This window comes from Exophiala xenobiotica (genome assembly GCF_000835505.1).
Source record: "Exophiala xenobiotica strain CBS 118157 unplaced genomic scaffold supercont1.7, whole genome shotgun sequence".
NCBI classification, from domain to species: Eukaryota; Fungi; Ascomycota; class Eurotiomycetes; order Chaetothyriales; family Herpotrichiellaceae; genus Exophiala; species Exophiala xenobiotica.
This window is the reverse complement of record NW_013562488.1, coordinates 2,052,311-2,070,203: the sequence shown is the minus strand read 5'-3', so window position 1 is coordinate 2,070,203 and position 17,893 is coordinate 2,052,311. Positions and strand designations below refer to the sequence as shown.

General features: G+C 52.6%; 5 protein-coding genes across 5 annotated transcripts; 1 reads left to right on the top strand and 4 right to left on the bottom strand.

Moving 5' to 3' along the window:
- The first annotated feature begins 57 nt into the window (after nt 1-57).
- Nucleotides 58-2,365, top strand: PV05_11456 (uncharacterized protein). Its single transcript, XM_013454941.1, has one exon. It carries the CDS (start codon nt 89-91, stop codon nt 2,084-2,086), a length of 1,998 nt encoding a protein of 665 aa, XP_013310395.1. The 5' UTR covers nt 58-88; the 3' UTR covers nt 2,087-2,365.
- A 34-nt stretch (nt 2,366-2,399) lies between these two features.
- Nucleotides 2,400-5,425, bottom strand: PV05_11455 (uncharacterized protein). Its single transcript, XM_013454940.1, has one exon. It carries the CDS (start codon nt 4,344-4,346, stop codon nt 2,808-2,810), a length of 1,539 nt encoding a protein of 512 aa, XP_013310394.1. The 5' UTR covers nt 4,347-5,425; the 3' UTR covers nt 2,400-2,807.
- A 705-nt stretch (nt 5,426-6,130) lies between these two features.
- PV05_11454 (uncharacterized protein) lies at nt 6,131-8,104 on the bottom strand. The gene is made up of 2 exons (XM_013454939.1): nt 7,131-8,104; nt 6,131-7,016 (listed from the first exon to the last, which is right to left on the bottom strand). The coding sequence occupies exons 1-2, from the start codon at nt 7,866-7,868 to the stop codon at nt 6,393-6,395; spliced, it is 1,362 nt and encodes a 453-aa protein (XP_013310393.1). The 5' UTR covers nt 7,869-8,104; the 3' UTR covers nt 6,131-6,392.
- Nucleotides 8,105-9,150: 1,046 nt separating this feature from the next.
- On the bottom strand, nt 9,151-10,870 carry PV05_11453 (uncharacterized protein). The gene is made up of 4 exons (XM_013454938.1): nt 10,531-10,870; nt 10,030-10,456; nt 9,614-9,961; nt 9,151-9,547 (listed from the first exon to the last, which is right to left on the bottom strand). Exons 2-4 carry the CDS (start codon nt 10,436-10,438, stop codon nt 9,507-9,509), a joined length of 798 nt encoding a protein of 265 aa, XP_013310392.1. The 5' UTR covers nt 10,439-10,456; nt 10,531-10,870; the 3' UTR covers nt 9,151-9,506.
- A 1,869-nt stretch (nt 10,871-12,739) lies between these two features.
- PV05_11452 (uncharacterized protein) lies at nt 12,740-16,818 on the bottom strand. Its single transcript, XM_013454937.1, has 6 exons — nt 16,245-16,818; nt 15,865-16,078; nt 14,578-15,815; nt 14,488-14,520; nt 14,325-14,440; nt 12,740-14,272 (listed from the first exon to the last, which is right to left on the bottom strand). The coding sequence occupies exons 1-6, from the start codon at nt 16,317-16,319 to the stop codon at nt 13,243-13,245; spliced, it is 2,706 nt and encodes a 901-aa protein (XP_013310391.1). The 5' UTR covers nt 16,320-16,818; the 3' UTR covers nt 12,740-13,242.
- Nucleotides 16,819-17,893: the final 1,075 nt, after the last annotated feature.

Here is a 17,893-nt window from a genome sequence, read left to right as displayed (position 1 = left end):
CGCGATATGTCCCAGAAATTTGCAAAAAAGATTCGAAGAAGCGGCATGTGTTGTTTGACATTCTGTGCAATTGAATTGAGGTCTTTCGATGTCGTCTCCAGCCGTCGTATGCCCGACGTGCCAATTCAGAGCCTTGATTGCCACTCTCAAGCCGTCGGTGCAGCAATGGCAGACGCAGCGAACCATGGCTTCGGCCATGCGACAGCGCAGGAAACCTTCAAGAATGACCCTATCTCCAGATGTGAGCAGATCAGGCTCAGAAAGGAGAGCAGCGAAACGAGATGATGCTGGGCCGTTTGCTGGGATGAACCAGACTCTGGCAAGACTACCAGAAAGAAGAGTGCCACGACAATTACCCTCCCGAACAAGAATGTCCCTTCGATCGGAAATCAAGAAGCGGGCCGAACGAGTCAAACCTTCTGCAACCAACGACGGTGATGGGGAAACGGCCACGACAACTTCGGCCGCAGCCAAGAAGAGCAAGACTGACAAGGACGAGAGACCTACCTTCCACGCTCTGAAGATGCAGCAGATCCTGGCTCCCCTGTCCTACAGCCAACGAGACAAGCTGAAATTGAAGCTGGAACAAATCAAGTCCTTTGAAGAGTTGGGATTGATGCCCCCTGTGGTCGACGCCGTGTACACACAGGTTTTGCCACATTTGACCGAGTACATGCCTACACCGGTTCAGAAATTGGCCATCCCTGCGCTCCTGAGCAAGAAAGGCGAATACCAGAAACAGAAACAAGCAGACGACGCTCCAAAGTACGACCCGTTCCTTATCGCCGCCGAAACCGGATCGGGAAAGACCATGGCCTACCTGCTCCCACTCATTCATCATGTCAAGGAGCAAGAAGAACTCGACCGAATTGAGCAAGCAGAAAAGGAGGCCCGAGAAGCCAAGGAAAAGGAAGACCGGGAAAAGCGACTCGTCTTTGAAGCAGACCCATCCGAGACAGAAGAGCATACAAACCCTTCAACGGGCCGGCCACGAGCGCTCATTCTTCTTCCCTCGTCTGAATTGATCACTCAAGTCACCAAAGTGGTCAAATCCCTCGGGCACGCGGTCAAGTACAAATCAGCAGGCATATCCTCGTCCAACAGCCCGACAGTGATCCGAAACCGACTCTTCAGCCCGGGCGGCATCGACATTGTTGTCTCTTCACCGCACTTGATCGCCAGCATCGCAAAAAAAGAACCCAGCATTCTCTCCCGGATCCAGTACCTCGTCATGGACGAAGCCGACTCGCTCTTCGACCGCTCTTTCAGCGAGACAACCTGCGACATCATCGACCGCGCCACTCCTTCTCTCAAACAACTCATTCTCTGCTCCGCGACCATCCCCAACTCTCTCGACCGCTTCATCGACCGCCGCTTCCCACAATGCAAACGAATCGTCACACCCAAACTGCACACCATCCCGCGTCGCGTCCAGCTCGGCGCCATCGACATCGACAAAGCACCATACAACGGCTCTCGCGATCTCGCCTGCGCCGACGTGATCTGGACCCTGGGCAAAGCCGTCCACGAAGACCTCAACCCTCGACACACAGTCAAGCACATTCTTGTCTTCGTCAACGAGCGCGAGAAAGCCGAAGAACTGGCCCGCTTCCTCGCCAGCAAGGGCATTGACGCCGCGGCACTGACCCGCGACACCACCGAACAGCGACAGGCGGAGATTCTGTCCACGTTCACGTCCACGACTCCGATCGAAGGGTCAGAGAAGCCGCCTTCTGCATCGTCCAAGAAGACTCAGCACAAACTGTTCAACGATTTTGTGCCGTTTGACAGCTCGCAAGTCGGACTCGCCGGTGGTGACGAGGGCCGACGACCCACCAAGCACCTGCCCGATACAAAGGTCCTCGTGACCACGGATCTAGGATCTCGCGGCGTCGATACCATGGCCGTGCGCCATGTTATCCTCTACGATGTCCCCCACACGACGATTGATTTCGTCCATCGACTGGGTCGGATGGGCCGCATGAACCGTCGTGGTCGGGGCATCGTCTTGATGGGCCGCCATGACAGGAAAGACATCATTCGCGAGGTCCGAGAGGCCATGCACAAGGGCCAGGCGTTGATCTAGATCGATGACTTCTCGAGATCCCTCCGAGGGAAGCATCAATGAGCAGCCGGGTCAAGAAAGACAAAGAGACATGGCAGAGTTTTTGACTTTCTGGTAAGCAAGTAGTCACAGGGATAAGGGTCCTGGTCCTGGTCCTGGTTCTCCTGGAAGACTTCATCGCATGGTTTCCGACTTTGACGAACCTCAAGTCGTGTGTATATATATCATGATATGTAGATACTTTACCTCATGCTAGAACTGGATTAGACTGTACAATAATCAATATACTTGTATCAAAATCATAGCCTATCGGGTCAACTGGCAGTACAATGGATACGGTATATCAATTCCATTTCATTTTATCATCCTATCCTTGTTCCCGTGGTCTGCCCAACAGTTCCACTTCCTTTACCTCCACATTCGACATCGACGTTCCTTATCATATTCATGTTCATATCCATATTTTTTCCTGACTATATACAAGAACGGCGCAGATAGCCAACCCACCGACCGGTTTCATGGTCAAAACAATAAATCGCTCACAAATGCCGCCCCCGAAGTAGTACTTTTCAATGCACGATCCCACACCCACCCAGAGAGACCAAGGCCAAGACAGACCACTCTGTACACTTATTACCTCCAATGTTCCGACCACAATCGCATCCCTTGGTTGTTACTTTGCGAGCTCCGGGGACTGGCGCCGACATCCCCTTCCCGAGTGAGACAGAAGAGGCAGTCTCGATCAATGCCCAAAACTGCCCACCCAACTCGGTGTCATCATCCCATTGGGTCTCACAATATCGATCGGGACACTTCCAGATCTAAAACTGCCCACTCCCTCATTTTCCTCTCTTCGAGCGGCCTTTGCACTCGCGCCACCATCCGTCAAATCCTTGTCCAAATCCCCTTCTCCCTCCAACTCCATGGGCTTCTCCCTCAACCCGGGACTCGCCAGCTCCTCATCCAACTCGAAGAATCCCACACCACTGCCCCCGTCGTCCGCCCCGGAGAGCCCACCACTGAACCCGCTCTCATCAGGCGAAGCACTGACGAGCAGGATGGAATCCCCGTTGATCGTCGGCGACGGCGCCGGACTCGGTAGTGGACTAGGCATTGGCGAGAGGAACCGCCCTCCTTTGCCTCGCCTCCTCTCTCGAAGACTCGGACTCTTCGTGGGCGTACTTCCGTTACTCTCATTGCTTTTTGCGTTCTCCTCATGTGTGTATCGGTTCTGATCCCCATCCACATCTTCGACCCGGGACTGGAAACTGAGACTCGAATTCGAACTCGGCGTCGGACTTGCCCCGTCCACGGGGCTCTCCTCGTAACTACTACTTGGCTCCACGACTTTCGAATCCGCCAGTTGAAACGTGACGTGCTTCTTCTTCTGCTTATGGCCATGCGTCCCACTCGGCGTCCTCAACGCGCTCGGGAGATTTGACATTGAACTGCCCATCTGCGGGTCCGACCGTGTCCTTTTGGATGCTAGCACCGTCGGCGAAACAGGCTGCTCCGGTAGACTGTGCGACGACTCGAGCTGAAGCCGTTGCCACTCTGCTTCCTGCTTGGTGTCTTCGTCCAGTTGAAGCCTCTTCTTCTCCTCTTCCTTGGTGGACAAGTCTTGCGGGCTGTCAACGCACAGAGGCTGATCCCTGGATTCCAGCAAGGGCAGGTACACTGGTGTAAAAACGCCCGCGAAACCATCGCTCTTCTCACTTCCCGGTGTCGGAGGCTGTTTGTTGGTCTGTTGCGCGCGTGGTGGCGTACTCATGGCCGAGGTGTTGGTAGGCGACCTCTTGGGCAGGAAAGACGGCGTCGGCGGTGTTCCCAGATTATGTGCCGGTAGCAGAGTCTCACCGTTGATGTTGAGCTTGTCCAGCGATAGAGTCGGTTTGCTCAGTGGTGGGGGTCTTGTTATCTTATCGCCCACCCTGTCTCCTCCTCCTCTTTTCACCTTGTGGCCTCCGCCCCATCCATTTGAGCATCCGTTTTGCGTCGAGCCTAACAAGCTTAGAGGGGACGGATTTACGGACGAAGAGGTCTTGCTGGGTGAGATGTCGCAAGCACGAGTCCTTCTTCGTGAGCGCAGGTCCTTTTCGAAATCACGAAACTCTCGGTCCTTGACCGCCTTGAATTTTGAAATTTCGTCGTCCAATTCCTTCCTTTTCCGGTCGAGGATGTCAACTATATCGGCTTCGGAATCACTTGTATTTGTATTATCCGGGGACGGCAGGGCATTTCTAGACGTGTAGTTATTGACCTGGGCCGAATTTCTGTACATGGTGGGCTCCGATTTCTCGTGCGTCGTGCTCTCTCCGTGGACTCAACCCGCCCTTGCAACGAAGGTCACCGAGACAGTCGAGGATGTAAAAGCGAGCTCATGAATGCAAATTTTTGGGGGCGGGCGCACGGTGTCTTCTGCTGATGTACTCGTAATTGGGAAATTCTCGGCCAAGCGGGAAATCGGAGGACCCGACAGACTGGTACGCGTACGTGTTGGAAGGTTTGCGCGCGCAGGGGTGTTGGAGGCGAAAGGAGGAGGAAAACTTCAAGGGAGAAAGGTACGAGCAGAGTGGCTGTCGAGAAACAAGGCGAGTGAGGGCAAGCCAGCGGAGGCAACTTCCAGTTGAAGGTAGTCAGGCCGGGTGGCAGTAATTATAAAGTGGAAGATGCCGGGTTGTTCGTTCGCACGCTCGGGGTTGTACCGAGTTTGCTATTGTCGGTGGCAGTGACACGAGAGTCCTGACTGCTTTCAGTCTGTCTCACGCGCCAGAAAAGGCGGCGCTTTGACAAGTCGACGTGCTCGGAGGATTCGGGGGATGGGATAGTCCAGCAGGCCCAGGTCTCAGAAAGAATGGAGAAAGGATTTGACAAAGATCGATTGAGTTAAGCCAGTGTCATGTCAAGAAAACTTGCGTTCCACTTTTTCAGGTCGATAGTGGATGACGGTGGCGGCGTTGTGCACGTTCGTCTTCTAGCGCAGGGACCAGGTGGTGCTGACTGGGAGTGACTGGGAGGTGGCTGGCGGGGGACGAATTCTCGAAGATTGGAAGCGGGACGCGGGAAGCGGGAAGGAGGAAGCAACAGGAAGAAAGTTCGCACCAAAGGAGGTGGGAAGGATGAGAAGTTGTGTACGGTAGTAGATGGAAAAAGAAAAAAGGTACAAAGGGTAGATAGAGGGATGATGAGGGGCAGATTTGGGTATATTCATGTATTGTGAAGTAATGTGTAATCGTTGGAGATAGGTAGCGAGCACGGAGTGGTAGTACTCTGTGTGTGTGTACAGAGCTTCCACAGGAGATCGTGGGAGATATTGTTATCTTGCAATAGCCGTTTAACAGCTACAGTACGGACTACCTGACCGAGAACAAAGAAAGATGATGAAAGATGATGAAAGATGATGTTTGCTCGCAGAGAAAAATGTAGATGAAAACAGCGACGACATCCGGCCAGTCAGAGACCCAGAAATGGTCTGATGGACAAGTCTTTATCAGGCTAAATGCCTCGCCTACCTAGCAAGCTAGAGTGCTCGTTTCGAGTCTCTTTGACGAGAAGTCTGTTCCAGGTCTGTTCCATGAAACGTGGAGAGTCCTGTGTTAGGAAAGCATTGATGCTGCATGATGCTGCTCATCCAAGCAATCCTTGCCGATGGACGAATCAACCGCCCGTGGAAGCAAGATGCACGTACATAACCGAGGATCCTTACTTACTTAAACTGTCGTCGCAATCCCATCGATGAACGACCTGAGCATGTGGACCATCATGGACTTTCACATGAAATGTGGACGAAATGCTCGCATGTGCTCAAGCAGGGATCTTTGGGATTCTCTCACCGCCATTTGGAGACAGCTCTTGGTGTATACGGAGTACTATTGATCATGCAATCATGAGTAACCTCCCACGCCTCCCACGCCTCCAACGGCCTCCCACACCTGGCCAGCCAGAAGCCTCCCTATAGGAGCCCTAGGGGTCGGAACTGGGTCTTCGGCTTCCCTATTCCGGGCATGTCTCAATCATCTCTGCCTCAGGCCAGTCTTGCTAACATTGCCAGCTCTCCACTGGTCTCCGGCTTTGACCGAACATCCTCCAACTCAATCGATAGTCACAAAGCACAGAGCAAGACAGCGTCTCACCAATCTGATCAATCTGAAGCTGGGAAAATGATTCCGCCCTTGGCCCTTTGTCCTTCGTACCGAGAACCAGCTCTGACGACTCCAACAAAAAAGCAACAAGCACATACTGTAACGCCCTGGTGCGCCCTTCCTCCGAATCAGTCCAAAGAACATGCCATCATCAGCCGTTGGTCACCAGATGCCAAACGCGGTCTTCACTTGTTTTGCCGTCGCTGTAGCTGTTGCTCTGCTTTGCTCTCCACTACTCTTTCTCTACGCATATCGCGTCTTCGATCTCGATATCGCCGACTGTACTCCTCCGCAGGGTCTTCATATCGTTGCACTTCTGAAAATCTCGGCCAGTTGTATTCATGATGGCTCACTCGTGCTCCGTCGCTGGACACTGGAGACACCGGGCTCAAGGTCTGTTGTCGTCGTGAAGGTAGGTTCGTCACATAACGAGTCCCTTCCAATTCCACCATCTCTCCTGGATGAGATCCGTTGCGAGGGATAAACGGAGCATGTCTCGTGTTCGCGGCAGCGGCTTCCATCTCATGCACAGTCCTATCCAAAGGGGAAACTGGAGATACAAAGCCCGACCGTCCATCTGCCGCTCTTTCCTCAACCTGCAGATTTCCGAGCATCGCACTAACTTCTTCCTGCAACTTCCCCTCGGAGAAGTCCATCGATGGAATTCGAGGTTCTTGATGCTTGGGGAATCGACGGTGCCAATTTACAAATCCAGCTCGTGAAGGGTCTGTATTGAGAAACATCTCCTCTTGAAAATCGATCAAAGGCCATGAGTAGTGCTCCCTTGATGTCTGCTTGGTCGCATCGTGCTGTGAATGCGCTCCGTTAGTCGAGTCGCTGAAATGTCTCACATGGCCAGCTCTCAGATTTGGCGGTACACCTCCGACATAGCCGGCCTGCAAGGCTGGAATGATATAACTCACAGGTTTGTTTACCACTGTCCCAGGGTATGGTTTGTATTGGCCACCATTGGAGTGGGCGAGAGGGAGCCGAGTAGACTCTACAGTGGTCGCTGACTGCCCTGATGCAGGCAACTCCGCAATGTGGTTGGCAGCACCTGGACGGGGCAGAAGGTTCATCTTCGCTCGATGTTGTTGATTTCTTGTACCTGGCGGCATAGCATTAGCCCCCAACTCAACTGGACCATGTTCGATGGTGCGAAATTGCTCCAAGTCGTCAGGACTCTCAAAGACGATCGCATTGCGTCGGTGAGAGTGGGGGAGATATGCTTTGTACTCACGGTCCGCGATTAAATCTGCTGGAGGAATTTCCCAGCCAGGCGCTGCAACGCTTGACGGCAGTGAAACTTCGCTTCCCGAAAATTGGCTGCTTAACCCTGCTGACATCTCTGATATGTTGGCGAGGCTGTTGTTTGATTTCCTGTCGAAATGCAACTCGGGAAGGTATTCTGACTGCGGATGAGCGCTCACCTTCCGAACAGGTGTGACTCGTGGCTGGCTCTGGCGTACACCAGGAGCACACGACAAGAAGTCACGAACAGAGGATGGCTGTTCAGTTGGTCCTTTGTCAACCCCGGCGTTGATACATGCTGACAGTCGTTTTCTGAAGGCACTTGTTTTCTTCTTTGCCAATCCCCTAAACCTATCCATGAATGTGGCTGAACTGCTCTGCGATCTGGCTGGCTGCGCTGTGGCAGTCATGTCTGGTGATCAGTCTTTTATCGGAAGGGAACGGTCCGAGATCAGAAGTCGGCTATCCGAGGGACGAGAGGAGCGAAAGATGAGGTCGTCGCAGCGCAATTGAGGATCGAGAAAGGTCGACTCAACAAGTTGGCGAGTCAAGTTGGTGAGTGCAAGTGCAAGTGAAGACTCATGAGGCATTCGGTGAAATTGCAGCCTTTTGAGCTTCCTCGGTCGGGGATCTGGTGTCGTCTGCCTCTCCCAATGTTTCAGAGTCATGAAAGTGTAAGCTTGTGATTAGACAAAGAAAACAGGACAAAAGTCATACAAAGAATGCAAAGATCTTTTTTGGCAATCAAGTGAAAGCCACGAACAAAGAACGTCGACGATATAGTGACAAAGAACAACATTTTCATGTTCAGTATGAAAAAGTCTTCAACACAGCGAACCAGCAAGCCGAAGAGTCGTAGCATGGCGTTCCTGCCCAACTCCACGCTTAGTCCATGACCACTGACCCTTCAGTGCCTTCCACCTCCCACCTTCTCGCACCACTTGTGAACTGCACGTTACCCTTGCTTAGTGAACAAAGCTTCATACCTCTACTCGCCTGTACGCAAAAAAAGCAGGCTTCCAGAGGTAATCTGAGGACGATTCAATTCTCTGGTATATTGTAGTCTTGACGAAAGGAGCCGTTTTGAATGGTTGGAATCAACAGGAAATGGCCATCTGAGGAGGCAGGCGAACACGATTTCCCGGTGCGAAGCGTAGTCCACAGAAAGGCACCAGAAGCCAAGAAACCATCATACGTCCAGAGTATCTAGCCAAGGAAACATTCGTCAACCTCGACTTGAAGGCTCGGATTCATATAAAAATCCAAGACTCAAGGGAGCATGCTTCCCGGGAGGTTGTGGCAGATCACTCGACTTGATTTTACAGCAGAGACCGGCTGCATTCGGTCAGTTGAGTTGAACGCATAGTCCTAACCATCATGTCTGCTGCTGCCCTTGTCCTTTGAATCGTTCTCAATCGCTGAGAGTGGCAAGGAAGGGCATTTATGCCGCCAGCGTTCAGGGCAGATATGAGCAGACCAAAAAGAGATGCAGGCATCGGCATGTCGGCGCCCTTGCTCCCCGACATTCTCCTGTTCGAGATACTCCGTATGCAAGCTTCAAATACCCATTCAAGGTCGATCAGAATCTGTCGCTGCATGTCCGAAGCCTTGTCCATTAGTGCAGTTAGCCGTATCGAAGCGATGTATCGTCGATACAAGATCTAATGCAGGGCCAACGAGGTGCGCCTCAAGGCGCAGTATAACAATGCACAGGCTGCAGCAGGCAAGTGTCACATTAATGAGAAACTGGAAAGGGAGGGAGAACCCGGATACTAGTACTGATCCAGGCAAAATGCCGTAGCCAAAAATCTATCCACTGATCATACCCTGGCTTTTTGTATCGGACTGCCAAAAACATATCTACCTCAGATCGTCTCGGGGAACGCTTCAATGGCCAGGCGGAGACCACTTCAAAGTCCATTTCGCTAACCCAAAAGAAACCTTTCTATTTCAGAGCCATGCTTTTGGAGTAGCCAAAAACAATCAACCCAGTGAAAGAGGCTGGAGCTCATAAGTGGCAAGAATCACGCTGCAAGAACTCGAGGCGCTTATGCGATGGTGCTTCCACCGGTCAGGCGGATAGTTTGGCCTGAAAGAGTCGTGGTTAGCTTCCGGGTTCCAGAGTGATTATGCATCTGCAAAGGAGGAAACTCACCAGTAACCCACTCGCTGTCATCATGGCACAAGAACATGACAACCTTGGCAATGTCGTCGGGCACGGCGCATCGGCCGAGGGGGATGAGTTTGGCAATGCCAGCCTCGATCTCCTCAATCGGGGTCTCCTTGGTGGCGCCAGGAGAGTAGTGCCATGCGTTCTGGGCGAACATGTCGGTTTTGATACCACCAGGCGCGATGGCATTGCAAGTGATTCGTCGTGGTCCGCCATCGGCGGCGAAGGATCGTGCCAGACCTTCAGCGGCAGACTTGGATGCGCAGTACAGGGCATGGTTCGGCACACTCAGACTGGCAGCGATGGAAGACATGAAGATGATACGACCGCCATCTGCAGAGGAAACAATCTGTTAGCCAAGGAGATCGCCGACCTTGTTCCAGGGAAGGACGTCGACTCACCACTCAAGTGTCTCAGAGCACGTGATCCGACAAAGAACTGAGCACGAGTGTTGAGGCCAAAGACGGCGTCGAACTCTTCCTCGGTGACATCCTGGGTCTTGCCGAAGTGTTCCATGCCAGCGTTGTTGATGACAATGTCGAGCTTGCCAAAAGCTTTGATGGCTTCCTCAAACAGCTTCTCGACCTCGGGCACCTTGGCGACGTTGGCCTGGATGGCGACAGCCTTGCCACCAGCCTTCTCGATCTCGGCGACGGTAGCCAGAGCGGGCTTGGCCGAGGTGGCATAGTTGAGGATGACAGCAGCACCACGCTCGGCCAGCATCTTGGCGAAACCAGCACCAAGACCACGGCCCGCACCAGTGATGAGAGCGACCTTGCCATCGAGGCGGATGTCTGCTTTGGAGCCCATGTTGAATGTGATCTTTTGCTAACAGCGAGGAAAAGTCAGCGACAACAACCTGACAGGTGTGCAAGGGACCTAGTCAGTAAAGGGGGACCTACTGGAGGGAATTGCAGTAGTCCTGTTTTGGTTCGAGAGATGCAGCAAGTTGATAGCCGGTCAGATGCAGAAAAGGGAGAACAATATAGTGGTAATAAAAGCAAATAGAAAGGGGAAGTGAGAAAGAGTAGACGTGGCAGTTTTGTGTGTTGTGTGTCAAGCGTGCGTATATGTGGCCCCTTTTCCGGACACTAACTCGGACTGCGAGCTCACGCAAGCCGACTGTCAGGCACGGCGGTAACTATAACAACAATCTACCTTGGGCTCGGACGGTGAGGACCTGGGGTTGGAGTTGGCGCGCCGAACATGTCTCTGACTCTCTGGCCCGCAGCCTTGATCAACCGTTTCGTGGCATGGTACGGAGGTAGTCTGGTAGACCGGTCCAGTCCACTGCCCTTGAAGCGGTGAGGCGGTGAAGGACCCCTCCGGATCGTGCCTGGTGCGCCTGAAGGTGCGGGGCAGAAGATGTACAGATGAGGGGCTCAACAGGCTCACCTCACAGTACTAAGCCTCGTAAGTGAGTAGGCTGAGGCTCCGAAAGGGAACATTTCTCTACTGAACCGTAGTATTATCGTGGACGCGCCGTGGCTATCACTATGTACCATTGGATTTGCTGTTGTGCTACCCAAAATGTGACGAACCTCTGCCCAAGTGCAGGAAAGATACCTACCTACCTAAAGGCGAATGCTGTCTTGGGCTGGCCTCCACAGTACCTTACGCTGGTCCCAGTCCAGGCCCAGTCCCATCGGACAGTCGCTCTACGAGTAACAGTCTCGCAGTGGCTGCCGGAGTGTCTACATTTCCATACTGCACGTACCAGTATTCCAATTGCCTTATGGCGGCATTAGTACAGTAATGTACCACCCTTTACCGTGGTTGAGGACAGAGATCAGATACTCTTTAGACCGTACGGTAGGCATCCAGATGCACACTTGTTGGAGCGCCGACACCCTCCTTTGGAGAGGTATGTTTTGTGAGGACAAATGTCTCAAAGCTCCCCAGAGTGACTTTGGGCGGTGTAGAGTTCGAATGTGTGCGGAATCACGAATCTCGGCCCTTGTGGTGGTGCCAGTGTCGTGGCCGTACTGAAATTACCGACCATTCCGTTCGTGGATGGTCCAGTCCGAACGCTAGCAAAGTTGCCATTTTTAGCAGCAACTTGTACCTCACCAAGAGTGAACCAAGGGTGAGATCATTTGGCCTGGTGCAGCCCGACACTCCTGAGTTCACCATGGAGGTGCCAGAGAGAGATGCGCTTGCTGGCTGACTCATCCATTCTCCATGCTGGTTGTTCACAAGACTCCAAGCCTCTCATCCCCAGCTTTTCTGTTGCATGGCGATTCGAAGGCACCCACATCTCTGAGCCTGGAAAGGACGGACAGAGCCTTGACCCGACGCAAGGCTGGCCGTTTTACTGTCAAGATCAGTACCAGGTACTTACTCTACTCCGTCCTTTGATTACAACCATCAACAGCCCTTTCTTTACGTCTGTAGCTCGATCATACACCTAGATGTTGTTTTTTTCCTTCTAGCCTGCATTGTACACGGCCACCCTCCAGTCAACTCACTCCACAAGACCACCTAGGTAGACATTCTCCGGATGAATGGTCACCATCAAGAAAGTCCGTAGCCTCCTCCAGCATCTAGCTAGCATTTACCTGCAGTTGGCCTTCGTATGGCTCCCCAAGTGCATACTGTAACCTTTTTCAACCTCCCCAACACTGCATGTCCGGTGTCTCTGAATTTCCGGTGGATGTGCGGGCCAAATGCGTGCTAAACAATAAGGTCGAGTATCAAACGCCCTCACTAGCCAGAGTCACCACCCCATATTTCGGCCGATGCCTGCCCAGATGCAATTAGATCTGTAACCTGCCGTCATCTTCATTCGTTCCATAAAACCTTTTCGACAAATGATCCTAGTCCATGTGTCCTTACACCGTACATACTTACCTTAGTATAGTATGTCGGCAGCAGACCATGTCCGATTGTCCGACTGCATCCATCACTTATATCGCATGTCATGATATCGAACCTTGACTCTCCGCCTGTTAAAGGCTTGCGAAACCCGTGCTTTGCTCCTCCTTCTCCGTCTTTCGCTGTGGCGGGCCGCTCTGTTCTGGAATCCAGGGGCCACAAGACTCAGTTCTCCTCCCATGTACGGCGGCGGACTCTTCGCTGCTCCACCTGATTTGCACGATGAGGGTCGAAGGCTCTCAGAAAAATGGTTTCACTCAAATTACTACGCTCCCGATTGATAGCTCCGACTTAGAACATTCATCTGCACCCGTGGATCACGAGCAAACCAGAGCGAGCTATGGAACATTCCCAGCGCCCCAAAAGCTTCGTTCGGACCTGACAACAAGAAGTCGACCGCCATATCTTATACCTTGCGAACGAGGCAGCCTGTCGCTACCACCAAACGCACCGCATAGGAAGCACCATGTCAACTCCGAGACAAGCCTGCAATGTCCGTCCTGCCTCGATTACTAGTACCCTTCACCCAACTTGACGCTCTTCGGCATTCCAAACGCACCCGCGGATTCTGTCATCAACTTCATCAGGGACATAAATATCTGTCGTATATACAAGGCGGTAACGTCACGCCCTCATCTCGCTTCATAAGTAAAAGAAATTAGGTAAGATCTGGCAGATTGTACAACACCGCTAAAGGGTGCAAAAATCGGCCCGGCGACGCTGGCTGCTGAGGACCATGCTTAGTTGTCCTTCCAGCTGGCCATGAAGATGCGGAGTTTGCGTTTGATGCCGTCAGCCAGCCGCATCGATGAGTCGTCGTCCAGGACTTCGATACAATGCTGAAGAACATTTGATGGAACCTCAATGGGAGCCAGCGTCCCGTCTGGCCTCGACAACATCGGCGTGCCTTCTTGGTATTTCATGTATCGACTGATGGCTTCGTTCTCCGGTGTGAGATCATCAATGGCAAACGGTCTGTCAGCCTCCGAATGAGACTGCGTCGGCGAGAAGCGTCCGCTACCGCTCGACATGCTGGTAGCCCAACCCGTCAATGCGACCCGGTACACCGCACCAGCCCACCAAGGTGGGCGGACCGGGCGTGGCATCGATCTGATCAGGCGCAGAATCTGTCCGCAATGGAAGTATGCTTCCTCAGGTTGGTCTATGCAGCGCATCTGCAGCCAAGATGCGGATCTGAACGGTCCAAGGCTGACATCGCGCCGCGCAAACTGCTCAATGTCCTTGAAGCTGGTTATTGCATTCAAAGAAATTAGGTGATACATAATGAGGTTGGCGCAAGTTGTCCAGCAAGTGCCCTTATTGCCGGAGAAGCTTTGCTTGCTGATGGTATACCAGTGCTGCAACAGGGAAGATATCTCTTCCAACCGTGCCTTGGACGCTGCTTTCGAGATAGACCGTGACGCTTTTGCATGACTGCCACCATCCGGCAGACAAGCAATGAATTGGCGAAGCTGGCATACTTGAGCCTGAAGAGGATGCAATAGCAAACGAAGCTGGGTCGGAGAAAGCTCCTTGCCAGCTAACTCGCCATCGACAAAACTGGTAAAAAAGTCACGCAGTGATGCAAACGTGCGATACGTGGAATCATGGGCCTTTTCAAAAAGGCCAAGCCAGCTTACGGCGGACTCGGCATGCCACAGGTCGTCTGAGTCGGGCATGGGTGCATGAAGATTCACTACCGACAATAGAGGAGTCGTGTCCGAGAAGAGGCTCATCTCTTGGTCAACGGTGACCCACGAATGTGCAAGTCTGATAGGGAGGTCAGCAATACGATCATCTTGATGTGCGTCGAAACACCAACCGGCGCTTAGCTTCACGTTGTTTCCAATCTTCCCATGCTTTCTCCGGTTCTTGCTTACACTTGCTGACATCGACAGACGAATCATCAGCATCGAGCATTCCTGAGTGAGCAAGCATCTGACCTGGTTAGCCGAGGACTTCGAAATCATTAAGGACACACTTACTGCCAAATACATTCCACGCTGACCCATGGCCATCTGGTGCCCGCGTTAGGAGAGCTCTCTTCACTGGAGTTCGGAAAGAGTCGAACTTACATCCATGTGCCACTTGTCCCCAGACCAAGCAGCAAGGCAGGTGAAGAGCAAGGCAGATCGAAGCACCAGGACTTCTCGAGACTGGAGGACATCTTTTTCAATCGTGTCAAAGAGAGATATTCTACAAGCTTCAGTAAGCCCACTTGCGACGTATCTGGCTTCGACTGTGGCTGTGGCGGAAGCCCCGGAAGCGACCATGAGCAATATCAGCAAACTCGCGGCTTTGCTGTTGTTCGATTGCATAAGACTGTTGGGATCCAATCGTCCTGCAGGTACCGAGGAGTAATAGGGTTCATATCGAACCACATAACTTCTCAAAAAGTACTGCATGACATCCGGCGGCGGTAGCATCAAAAAGGCATCTCGACTGGAATCAGGACTGGAGGGTGTTTCCTCTCGAGCAGCATGGTTGGCTTTGTGGATGTCCAGTGCTTTGTGAAGAAATCCTTGTGTAATAGCGAGCAGCTTTTCTCTCGACCAGCCGACGATAGGTTCCGTTCCGATCTTCCTCTCTGTCGATATATCCAGTGAAGACTCGTCAAGCTGTGCCGTCCATGCCGTCCATGTTCCCTGACTTCGAAGAGTCTGAGCAAGACCTTCCAGGTAGATGGCAGCGGTTTTTGGAGGGGCGAATGAATACTTCTCTACGCGATTACACTGGAAAAAGGGCCATGCATGATGTGCCGCCAACACTGCGTCAGGCTCCTGCAAACCACTTGTTGTCGATGAACTCGATGGAGAGAGTCCAACCGGAGCCCGAAGCGGCTGATTTTGAGGACTTTCCACATCCAGCCGCATGGCCAACGGAGTACTTCCGTCATGCATCTGCATGGGGAGTGTCATGTGATTGGGTGAATGCGTGCCCAGCTTGCCATTCATCAGGAACGAGTCAGTTGGATCGTGCAACATTCCGGAAGGGGGGGACATGAAATCTGCGAAAACATTGGTGGTATCAAAATCCATCATGCCCGCCTGAGCGTTGCCCATAGCTAGGAAGTGGTTGTCGCCGTCTTGGTCGTATGGATTTCCATGCATATGGATGAAGTTGTCCATTTGAGGCATGTTTGGCATCATCGGTGTGATTGGGATAGTCATGTCGGGAGGCGTCTGGGTGAACCCATTTCGCAGCATCTGGGGATCCATGTCGGTCCCAAACATGGCGGGTGCAATTGATACAGGGTGGGCATTGTCTGGAAGACTTAAGCGGTGTGGTGGTACAGTGTTGGGACTCAATGCATCTGCTGGACGGTCAGAACCACTTGCTGCGCACTGGCTGGAGCCACTTACGAGGCGATATCCCATTAATCCCCGGGATATGGGGCGGGGCAGAAAAGGGAGAGAGTTGAGCAACCTGGAATGAGGCCGAGCTGTGTAAAGCACGCTCTGAATGAGGTCTCGTGAGAGGTGGAGGGGGGTTGGTCCGGCGAGGGATATGTGATGACCTTCGAGTAGCCCGAGACTGGCACACAATCTGTTTGCTCACACATCTTGAGCAAGGGACCTAGGCGGCTTGATGTCAGTCTCAAGAAGATCAAATTCGATGGGTCATCCACGCTGCTCGGTAGGGGCAAGGCGTATCCTGCAGTCCACCCACGATTTTCTGAGGACCATTTGCCTGTCGGGCAGTGGATGGGCCGTGGTGCCTCTCGACTTTGAGATGAACCAACCTTTTTATCACATTTTGCTTTGGCCTTTGCACAGTGAACGCAGGCAATTGGCATGCGTTCGGTGGGAGAGTCCATCAGGACCGAGTCAACGGTGTGAGGGATATCGAGCCGATATGAAGTATCCAACTCTTGCACAGAACTTCCAAAGTCCTCCTCTTCCTCAAGGACTATACCAAGCGAGGACCAAATATGCAGAGCCTGATCGGACGCTACTCGTGTGAGTTGAGGCGAAGGGCTGAGGAATTGGTCGAGTCCAAATTAGCATTATCTGGGCGAGGGCTAAGCCGAACGATAGTGGTTGAGACTGGGAAGCGAATGTGAGCAACACACGAGACAACGAGAGGCCAAAGGAACTCGGTGTTGTTGTGAGCGAAAGGATGAGCGAGCGCAGGCACATACGAAAGTCTGTCGCAGGCAGGTGAGGATGAGCCCCAAAGAGAAGGATAAGCCAGGTCAGCTCAAAAGATTCATAAGAGATCGACAACGATGTGCATGGAGAGCATGGAGACTAAAAAGGGCAGGGCTGGCACGACAGGACAAGGACAGGGGCCATAAAAGCCATTACATGACCAAGAGTATTCGTATCAGGCGGCTGTAATCAATACCACGGTGGAAATCTCGGTGCATGCACACAAGGCCAATCCAAGAGGGCGCGAAACAAGGGTGCAATCTGAACAAGCAAATTTGTCAAAAGAATGATTGTTTTCGGGGGTTGATGACGGTGGATCATTGATGTGCTGCACGTTAGGGGCTGCAAGCCCAGCCAAAGAGACGGCTTTACCAATCAAGCACCGAACAAGGGTGTCGCGCGGGGATGCAGCAGAGCTCGTAATGCCTGAAGTGCAATGCCGCCGCACCTGGCCAGCCCCGCGAATAAGCCTGCGCCAGATGAGACCACCCGCCCAAATGAGGTCAACAGTTCGAGGTACTCGACCCGATTGATTGGGCGCTTTCAAAGGCACGCAAAAGACACAACCTCTTTGCCATTGTCTTCAAAGGGGGGGCGGCTATGCACAAGTGCCTTGGTCATTCCTCGCTTCAATTAATTGGCTGTCACCCGCCGTGGACTGCTCGAAATAGCAATCACGAAAGGATATGCCCCTAGCTGGCTCGCTGGATGAGCGTCATCCATTCTAGCTGCATGACGTTGACCGCCACCTACTCCGGTTTTGTCAGCTTCAACTGTTAGGCTTGACCACGGCTTGACTTAGCCTGGCCTACCTGGGGAGCTGGATAGAGCCTAGTGAGCCTTTCCAGACCTGCAGGCAAAGACGACATGGAGCACTTGGATGATGGGAAGGAAATTCTGCAATGTCGGTGAGCCCGCCGAAGTATCTTGATACAGACAAATGCACGTCAATTGGAAATAGTTAGACATATTCAAAGAGTCATGACTAACGTGAGACTTTTTTCTTGCACTCCTCATCTGGTACGATGTCGTCAAGGATCTTGCATTCGGCTACAGCTTGCCGTGTCTTACTTGCACTCTACGAACTGCCTCCCGTGCTCCTCTCTTGTACGGAGAATCTGACTCGAAATCAAACTCTCGCTCTTTAGCCGTTATGGCCGTCCTGGAGGTGCCCCGCCCCATCTTTCTTTTCTAGGGCCAAGGGACTGAAGCCCTAGCCATCGACTGCGCCATGGGTTGA